Source organism: Polyodon spathula, chromosome 11, assembly GCF_017654505.1.
Source record: "Polyodon spathula isolate WHYD16114869_AA chromosome 11, ASM1765450v1, whole genome shotgun sequence".
Classification (NCBI taxonomy): domain Eukaryota; kingdom Metazoa; phylum Chordata; class Actinopteri; order Acipenseriformes; family Polyodontidae; genus Polyodon; species Polyodon spathula.
The window spans coordinates 40,138,840-40,149,404 of record NC_054544.1 but is presented as its reverse complement, the minus strand read 5'-3'; the positions used below and the strand labels follow the sequence as shown (position 1 = coordinate 40,149,404).

At 39.5% G+C, this 10,565-nt stretch overlaps 1 protein-coding gene across 1 annotated transcript; it reads left to right on the top strand.

The window, feature by feature from the left end:
• The first annotated feature begins 5,178 nt into the window (after positions 1-5,178).
• On the top strand, positions 5,179-8,531 carry LOC121323561 (eotaxin-like). Its single transcript, XM_041264688.1, has 4 exons — positions 5,179-5,301; positions 5,838-5,958; positions 7,495-7,565; positions 7,723-8,531. The coding sequence occupies exons 1-4, from the start codon at positions 5,226-5,228 to the stop codon at positions 7,740-7,742; spliced, it is 288 nt and encodes a 95-aa protein (XP_041120622.1). The 5' UTR covers positions 5,179-5,225; the 3' UTR covers positions 7,743-8,531.
• The last annotated feature ends 2,034 nt before the right edge of the window (positions 8,532-10,565 follow it).

Sequence of the window (10,565 nt, the reverse complement as noted above, 5' to 3'; positions counted from 1 at the left end):
TTGTCTTGACTGATATTGCTTTAAAAAACAGTTAAGCTGAATTTGTATCTGCTGTATAAATTAGCTGTTTTTTGTTTTTTGTATCAATAAAAAAAAAGGCTATTTTGATTTTTTTTTTTTTATTTTATTTCTATACCTGTCATCATTTACCTTCATGCTAGTTTAAACAGGACTGGGCAGAGGAGGTACTTATGTGTCAGTTGTTTTAAACTGGAAATTTAAAAGAATACAAAACTATGGAAGAATGTCGTAAATAGACACCAAAGAATTATGTTGGTTAAACCTTTAACTGATCTAATCCATTTTTGTTTTTATTTCAGTAATATTAGTAAAGCTGTAAAAATGTAAACTGTTTGTTAAATGCTGACTTGCATTAGAAAAAAAAAGGTGCACTGAGAAACTCCTGTAATGCTGGAAAAGCTTTTTGTGTTGGACAGTGTCTGATGACAAAGTGTGAAATTGCTGTTGGCACTTGGTTGATGTGTCAACGCAAGAACGGTGTGATTGTCAGAAGCTTGCAGAAGCGTCTGCACAGTAAAAATGGGGGGAGCAGTGAATGTCATCATTGTTTTTGTATACATATGTATTTTGTGTAGAAAAATAATCCTATAGTATGTTTTTTTCTCACTTACTTAAAATGTACTGTATATGTGTACTTTGTGTATACTATATTTACTATATAAGAATTTCCAGCAAAAAGAGAACTGTTGCAGTGCATGCCTTTTTTGTTTAAAAAAAAAAAAAAAAAGTAATGTAAACTACAACAGCACTGCAGTTCCCTTTCAATTCAAAGATGACCAACAACAATACTTTTGGGATATGCCTGCGTGTGGCAGAGTGGTTTGCAGTACCCAAGTGTAGTGGTGATGCGGTGCTCAGGAATGATAGACACAAACACAATTAACGGTTAAAACACAGACCTTTGTTCAGCTGGGTTGCTTGGTTTACAAACTGAAATAATAATAATAATAATATCTGTCTCTACACAACGCTGTGTATTGCATAGGTAAACCATGGGGTTCACTCCCGAAATAATACCAGTAATCACACACACTTAGTATACACACACACACTATCACAAGTCCAATAGTGAGTGCTCCTAATGTAAGTGGTGAATTAATACAATTGGTGACAGCAATAGTGTAGAGTGGTCCAGGTGGGTGCCCACTTTATCTCCCAGATTAGTTAGCCATCTACAAATGACAAACAATTATTAGACAATACAAAACTCACAAAACACTCACAGTACTTTTTTCTCTTGTACATCCTTTCCGTAATCACAATAAAGTAACAGATTGCTTAGCCACATCCCATGTTATACCCTCAGTCTAGTCCCCTTCAGTAGCGGGTGCAATCACGTATCCTTCAATCCATGACTGACACATCGCCTACCGCATTAAGGCGATGACTTCTGGTGTTGTGACTCCGCCCCCTTTTTGGATGGCTGACTTCCAACTGACCCTGGAATGAACTGCCAAACCATCCAGTCGGTGGCACACTGCTCCTGTTATACAGAGCCCTCACTGGTTGGGACGGAGATTATTGGCTAGGATTAATTTGTTCCCTGTCACACTGCCACAAATCAGGTATTTACTGAGCATTTTGTTTCAGACCTGCCGATAGGCCCCTCCAGGGAGTGACGTCCTCAGTCCTGCCTACCGAGGGAATAAGTAGTCACTCCACGGAGATCACTTTCTCTTTTGCTTCTCACAATCAGGTAGGTAAGGTAGGTATAACTAACCTCTCCAGTTGCGTGATTGTTTCTTTGTAAAAGAGCTCTCACTTCAAGTTTTCTGCTAATCCCACTGCAGTTATTGTTGGAAATCGGATTGCCACTTCCCCGAAATCAGAAACTCGGCTTCTGAGGACTAAGCTGAAATGCTGTGTAACTGCTCTCCGTTTTAAAAATGGTTTATTTACTTTCAACAGCCTCCATCACTTGCCAATTGTAGGCTTCTTTCCAACCTACAGCATCTGCTGTCTGTATTTTTTCCTCTGCTTTTTGCAGCAAAATTAACAATAATAATAAAGAGAGAAAAAAGAGATGCTTCCTCCACCAGTGCCCAGCTCTGCTACAGCTGTTGTCAAGTCAACGCCAATGGGATGACCTTGCCCACCCACCCTATATGAGTGTGTGTGTGTTGTTTTAAAAATAATAATAATAATAAAAAAAAAGTGTGCTTCCTTCCCTGGGTCTAAATAGCCCACTGTAGAGTTGACTTGCATAAATTTACCACCCATTTTCCTGTGTACTGTCTGAAGGCTGTGCTCCATGCTTCTGTAAGCTACGTGCTGCTCTGGTAGTCTTCCACACCACTGCAAGGTGGTGTGACTGCACGCAGTCCAGACTAGAAACCCGGCCCAGTATCTTCGGTGCTTACACCCCCTCAATGCCTCATGCCTCGGTGCTTCGGTGGCTCGGTGCATTGGCACCCTCGTTGCTTAGACTCTCCTTGCATTGGTGTCTTCGGTGCACTTAGTGCCCTTAGTGCATCGGCACATTAGAGCCTCGACACCTCGGTTCCTTGGTGCCCTCAGTGCTCCAGAGCCTCTGTGCTTCAGTGCCCTCAATGCTTGGACTCTCCCTGCATCAGTGCCCTTGGTGCCCTTGGTGCCTTCTGTGCATAGGCGCCTCGGAGTCTCGTGCATAGGTGTCTCGGAGCCTCTGTGTAGTCGTGCTTCAATACCCTTGGTGCTCCAGAGCCTTGACGCCTTGGTGGTTCGCCGCCTTTGCTGCACAGATGTTCCCTGCATCGATACTCTATGTGCCTTCTGTGCTTCGGTGCTTCAGAGCTTCTGTGCTTTGTCACTATCAGTGCCCCAGAGCCTCTATGCCTCATTGCTTTGGCGCCTTCGGTGCTCAGACACTCCCTGCCTTGATACCTTTGGTGCCCTTGGGGTTCAACACCTCAGAGTCTCGGTCCTTCGGTGCTCCTGCACCTTCCGGTCCCAGACCCTCAACACTTCAGTGCTTCGATGCCCTCCGTACTCAATTGCTCCCTGCATCGGTACCCTTGGTGCCTCAGTGCCCCAGAGCCTCGGTGCTTCGGCCTCTTGGTGCCCCCGGACTTTGATGCAGCAGTGCATAAGCACCCCTAGTGCAGACACTCCGGGCGGCACAATGTCCAAGTTCCACACTTGAACGTCCTGTGGAGAGATGGTTCCCCCACAAGTGCTTGGGGATGATTCTGTTCAATCTGAGCAGCATCCCAGCCTCGAACCCTGCCAGCTCACCTGAACCTTCTGCAGCATTGGGAGCCCCTACCTTCCGCACCTCAGCCTTCCTTCTAGCCCATCACAGAGTATACCTGTGCACAGGCTGCAGCCCGCTGAACCCTCAGCTGCTCACGTTCTCCTTTGAGGAGCAGTAAATGGGCAAGGTGCAGCAGGCAGGCCAAAGATATCTCGGACCTGAAAAGCCTCGAGTACCTAGTCAAGCTGCAGGCTCTTCCCCCTGCGCTTGCCAACTCTGCCTCTGGCACCTGCCCCGATGCCGACCCCACCCTCTCCGACAGTCACAGACAACTCAGACCGAGACGAGGCGATGAGCCAGGATGACCAGGACGCAATTTCGATTCCGGCTTCTTGGGAGGAGGACTAGTTGGAGCAGCAGAAGACAGAGCTCCAGGAAGTGATCCAGGAAAAGGGCCTTAGCTCTGAGGTGGCCTCAAAGATGGATGTTACCCCTCCTTCCAGCTCTGTTCAAGTGCTCATGGAGCGAGCATGTATTTTCACTTCCCTATTCGTCCCACTCACAGGAAATACCTCTGCTTTGCCTTTCAGGGAAGCGTCTTTGAGTTTTCTGTGCTGCCATTTGGCCTCTCCTTAGCCCCCTACACGTTCTCAAAGTGTGTGGATGCCATCCTAGCCCCCTTGTGGCGGCAAGGGATCAGGGTGTAGAATTACCTGGATGACTGGTTTATTTGCTCCCAGTCGCAGGAAGGAACAGTAGCCACATGGCGATTGTGACAAAGTATGGTTTACTTGGGTATCCAGCTGGATTCCCTTACAATGGGAGCCTACCTGTCAGATGACAGAGTAGCTGCCATTCACAAATATCTAGCCCTGTTTCAAGAAGGATTCACAGTACAATTGGTGTTGTGCCAGAAACTTCTGGGTCTGATGGCCGCAGCTTCATCAGCCATCCAACTGGATTTACTCCACATGTGCCCGATCCAAACATGGCTCAATGCTTTCCGGCTACAGCCCAAACATGACAGACACCGTCGGCTGACAGTGTCTTGCATATGCCGGGAAGCCCTATGCTGGTGGAGAGAAAGGTGTAAGGATGGGAGTGATCCACAGCCATCAGGTAGTGATGACAGATGCATCCAACTTGGGCTGGGGTACAGTATGGGCAGGCAGAGGAGTCTATGGAACCTGGTCGATGGACACCCCTGCACATAAATGCTCTGGAACTGCGAGTTGCAAGCTTCCTTCCAGTGCTCCAAAGGAGACGTGTCCTTGTCTGTACGGACAGCATTTCAGCAGTGACTTATGTCAACCGCCAGAGAGGTCCCCAGGGTTGCACCGCATAGCTTTTCAATTGTTGAACTGGGCAAAGAGGCACTTATTATCCCTCCAGGCTGTTCCTCTCCTATGAGTGGTGAATTGGTGACAGACTTCTACCTATCGGTAGCTCTGACATAAAATGCTCAGTAAATACCTGACCTGTGGCAGGCATATTCCAAAAGTATTGCTGTTGGTCGTCTTCTCTTTCAGGGAACTGTTTTCAAACTGCCCTCCTGGATAAATATCTCAGTGAGCACATGCTTTGTGTTTCAATGTTAGAGGCAGGACATGATTTTTTGTTACCGTTTTGTTTTGCTAATTTTTTGTAAAGTCTATTTTGTTTCATGTAATATCTCCCCGTTTTTGTCCTCTTCACTGGTGAATTTCGAATTGCAGGTGGATTTTCTGTGTATTAATTTAATTTTTATTACAAATAAATAAATACATCAATGTGTGGGCAACCTCCACAACCACCAATCACTTCTATATATCATAAATAAAGCATAAAACATTAGAAACAGCAGGCTGAAGCTATCTAATCCCTGAAAACCCCTGTAAAAAAAAAAAAAAAAAAAAACATTTCCTGTACATTTCACACCGTTGTGGTAGTCGCTCTCAAAAGGACATGTTGATGCAATTATCTGTTACTATATTGTAGACATACAATCAGAAAGTGTTGTATTACAGTGTTAGTGAATTGATAATCTCACAACATGCAGCGTTCCTTGAAGCTTGCCGCATTCCCAGTTTTAATGGCCTTGGTGGTTACTGCAGTCATGGCAAACCCTTGTAAGTATAATTTTGCATCAGATTTTAAATGTTTAGTTTCCCGAGAAACTTTAACTTTTGTTGCGTGATACTTACAGCATGTAATGTTGGGAAGTTAGAGGGCAGTTGTATCTCAGTTAACAAAAACATGTGGGGTTGTAGGATCCAAACAGCCCACAATAATCTCTTGATCCCTACAAAAACTTTTTATAAAACATTTGCAAATGTTGTTACTGCAGTGTGTAGCTTACTCTGTACTGTGTTGTTAATTAAATGTATCCAATATATTAAGCATACAGTATACAGAAAGTATTTATTTGGTTATCATGTGTACCTGCTTTCCATCAAATACAATACTACTGTAGAGTCAAGGGATTATTAGCCTCAACTGATATTAAACAGTCCCAGGCAAAGTATCTGTGAGCATCATTCAATGTTATAATATACTTAACAACATTAAAATAGTTCTAGGAAAGTCCTCGAAAATCTGTATTTCATTTATTGCATAAACTATTTGTAATAAAACATGCCCATTACCATGTATTGATAAAATGCAGATCGTCGACCAACAAAGGTGACAACCACCTGCTGTAAGTCAGTCTCCCGAGCCTGGATTCCCTACAACATCACCGGCTACCGTGAGCAGAATGCTCTGGAGCCCTGTGTGCTCGCTGTCATGTGAGTAACAAATCCTTCTGAGGTCTTCTTTATTTTAAAATCTTTCTGAAGGGTTTGTGTTGCTGTTTACCAGTTTGTTTTATGTGCAGGTTAATTAGAAGTGCCTTTTGAGTATACTTGTCAATGTTATGGTTTTTTCAGATAAAGATAATTCAAAGACGGTCGACATTATAACTTTACACAACTTATACAAAATGCATTAAGCAAGCATGACCCAAGTCACATTTTGCAGCCCTGAACCCAAACAGCAAAACACAATCAAACAGTTCCCATGCAGGGCCAAGTCATGTGGACTAGATTATGTATACTTTTCTTCGGTTTACAGGAATATACCCAATATAGTGCTTGATGCATAACATGCAGGTAGCAATATAGTATACAGTAGTACAATTCTGTGACATTTATTTTAACCATGCAACAAACACCATCAATTACAATACATCAACAAGTCATTTTTTATTACCACCCTAGATCAGTGGTACTTTTGGAATGCTTTTGGTCTGCCTTGACCTGTTAAAATAATCCATTACTAATGTATCATTAAAATACACTGAGATGTTCATTTGACTGACATCTTCCGACAATGTGCAATCTCTGTGCATTGTAGGGATTGTGTATTGGTGTCTCTGGATAAATTGACCCACCAAATTGTAAATGATCTGATTGCGCACTAACTCAACCTCGCCTCAACCCTAGAGTCCATGTGATCAAAATAACAGACATTATTGGGAAACAGACTCCCTGATCCCTGTTAATTGTTGGCTGTGTATTATAAATAGAGCTTCTGATTTGTGGTTTTAACCGATAAAACACCTGATACAAAAAAAATGGCATCAGTCTATAGCCGGTAAAACACCGGAAATGGTTACTCACATGTTGACTTGACCCCATTCCCCATGAACAAAAATAAATAAATAAATCTACAAAAAAAACCTTTCCCAGTGCAGTTGGGCAATGGTCCTTTCTGGCTTGTACCTCGCATTGATTAATTGTGAATACTTTAAACCCACGCCAACTATTGAGTGGCATCAAATTCTTACATTTTTATTGGAGGATTGTAACATCCTTGCGAGATTTAAAATGAAATTTTCTTAATCAATATTACAGTACGATAGGGAGTTTTTACACGCTCATGGAATTAAATAACATAATTGAAAATTGTTGCAAAATGTAAAAAAATGCCTAAACACACAGCAACCCCAGAAGAATATGCCCATGTCCATAAGGATTTTATTGTGGAAAACAGCAAAGGAAAGAATGTACAATTAAAGTGTGCAAGTACTGCCGAGTTGCTATACATAATGCGACAGAAAAAAAACAAAAGTAACCAAAACAATAATTTCATACAGAACGTAAAAAAAATATTTACATATAACTTGAAAATAGCTCAAAATAAGCACGAAAAATATAAATAAAAAACGAAAAACAGAAGCCCTAATTATAAAGCATGTCACAAACCCTTTAGGATCAAAGTGAAGGTAACATACAAATGTGATTTTAAAGGTTTTCATAATACTTCCTTTTTTTCTGATGTAGATTTTATACTAAAGAAGTTGGGCCAGTGTGTTCTAATCCTACTGCCCGCTGGGTACAAAATAAAATGAAAGGTAAAATAAATGAATATATATATATATATATATATATATATATATATATATATATATTATATATATATATGTATACATATATATATAAATAAGTTATTCCTTGTTTTTTAAAATCTCATATACTGACTTGAACAATTATGTCTCACTTTTTTTTCAGTGGTACCAATGGTCAATTAACTCATCCAGCCGGGAAGACAAAATGTCACTTTGTATTGTGATTAATTAACTGTTGTATAACCTTCTATTTTGCTGAATTGTTACACTGGAATTGTTGCTCATATTTCAATTGCATTCTGTGTATGTAAGTATTGGTTAGCTGACATACTGTGTACTGTAGTCAATGGCTTGTGTTTTTCCATTAATTTACATTAAGTGCAGATGTAATCATTTAAACTTCACATGCTCATGGACTATACTTCTAAAAACGACAGATCCTCACAAATCTCATGGTAAAAAACCCCAAAAAAACAATGTAGACACTGATGTCTATAAAAGTGATGCCACATGTATTTACCCACAAGCATACACCTTATTTTTTAAAGCCCTATCAACATTATTGACAGAATCAATCAATGTTTGAATGATGAATGAATCACAGTTTGGGTTTGGGTTCAATTTGGAGCTTCGTGATTACTTTGTAACATGCTAGAACAATGTGGTTATAAAACTGACTCTTTTATACCCACAGATAACTAGTCATTTCACTTTTGATTTTCAGTCATTGAGATATTTTACCGTAAACCTAAACTACAGTGTTAACTGTTTGCTCCAGCTGCCAACACATTACTAATGCAACTGTGTTTTCTTTCACTTAATTTTGCTTTGCTTTTAACAATTTAATGTATATCACTGTGTGACAAAGGCCCTTTATAAAAGCAATACTGTGATGTTTTTGTTGTATTTTGTCTAACTGGTCCATAACTATCAATGACCTCATTGCTTTTTATTCTATGCAAATAAACGTATCAATCTAACCACATTGTTTATCCATTGTTTACTTGTCAAACTTTATCCCAAGCATTGATAACCAGAATATATTAAGTGTTGATATTTTTAACTCTTAGAGGCCCATCGCTGTCCCCAAACCAGGGATTATAAAAAAATAATGTTTTAAAGCTTAGGTAATATAATGATCTTTCTAAAGATCTGAGGTATAACTATAAAATGATAATGGGCTGTGACTATGTCTGAAAGATGTTTCCATCTAAGATATTTTGTAATGTTCATATGATAAATTATGTCTAAAGAGATACAGCAAGGGTGTTAAGGGTAACTATGACTGGAGATGAGATTTTGTCACAGAATCCGTCAGTTTTGACATTTGTTTTCACTCAGCTTGAGGTTTTTTCTTTTGAATTGGTTTCAGTGCAGAGTTAAAGAGGTCAGCAAACTTCAAATAAAGATGAATGCTTACATGGAACTATAACAAAAGTGGCAAAATTAAGTCCTAAGCAACTAGGAGAACAATATCCTGAGTTAGCAGCTTTAATGAGAAACAAACTTCAAATTAACTAAAGCCTTTTGTGCAGAAAGTATACCTCTGCACTTGATAATGCAAAGCCTAAAGGGAGGACAGTTTATAGTTCTGCAGAAGCATGAACCTGATTTGCAGCTCCCACAGTTGTTACCCTGCGGTGCTTAACAGTACCTGTCAACAGTGTAAATGCAGAACGATGCTTCTAATCTTTTAATGTACATCTTGTAATATCAAACCCACAGCTGTGTTTAACAAGGTATACGTGTTAAAATTAAAAGGTAAGCATATTCCTGCTATGGTTGTTTTTTAAAAGGTAGGCTACTACTAAAAATAATTATCTATGTTTACTTTTGACTAGAAGCATGTATTAAAAGAAAACACATTACAAACATTTTAAATACATTAAATATGTGTTTACTATGCACAAATTCAAAAATTTTACAATATATTGCACAAATAAATTCACTAACCATGGCCAGTGCTGGCTAGACCTGGTCAACATTTAACAGAGCGACTCATTTTGCACCAACCATATCCACTCATCATTTACATGCTTTTTGAAAACTTTGTAGGGGTGAGAAGGCATTTGTGGGTTTCCAATGTTTTCAATTGAATGAACAATTCTAACAAAATGTAATTTTTTTTTTTTTTTAATTAAAAGTATTTCGTTTTTTGTTATGCTAACCCTTTCGGATCAGTAGTTCTTGGCGCTGATTGTCAATAAGCAGTGCATTGTGCCCTCCCTTCTCACTGTGCCACACAGGTTAACAAACACAAACAGTGAGGTGAAAATGGGTATAATATAATATTGTTAATTATTGTAATTTCATCCACAATAGTGATTAAATAATACATATTGGCAATGTAGTGTTGTAGCCAACATCAGATCTTGTTTTATGTACAGTTTACTCAACTAAATATAGTGAATGCCAGTTCCATATTTTGTTGATTGCATAGAACAGTATCTAAAGGAACAGGTCATATAGTCAGAGTGAAAGTGGTGACCCGCTCCATGAAGTCCATTAAGTATTGTGTAAATACAATACATTTATACATCTACAATATGTATTCAAAGCTTCAGTGGCTACTCTACATATACATAGCACATCATACCTACAACAAGATATATATTTTATGTGCTTCACCTTTAGTCCAGTTCTTGGGATGTTTTCAATATGCAAAGGTGATAGTCTTCCATTGACATAATGTAATTCCAGATGTTATTTCACTATTTTGTATGCTCTTGCCATAGTGTCCATGTTTGGTCAACTTGACATTTTACATGGGACTTGATCAAATCTCTTAGTAAACTGTCACTTAACTCTTTAAACTGTATATAAATCTAGGGACATACACAACTACTGTATGAATATCTATATCAATGTATATTTATATTTCAGTATTAGACATTAAAGCTCCTTATTACTGCAGTTATCATAGGGTGCTCTTTCTGTAAAGTTACTCAGTGCTGAAATACTTCATAATAAGTGATGAAGCTTTGCTCAGGAAGACAGATCGTTTAA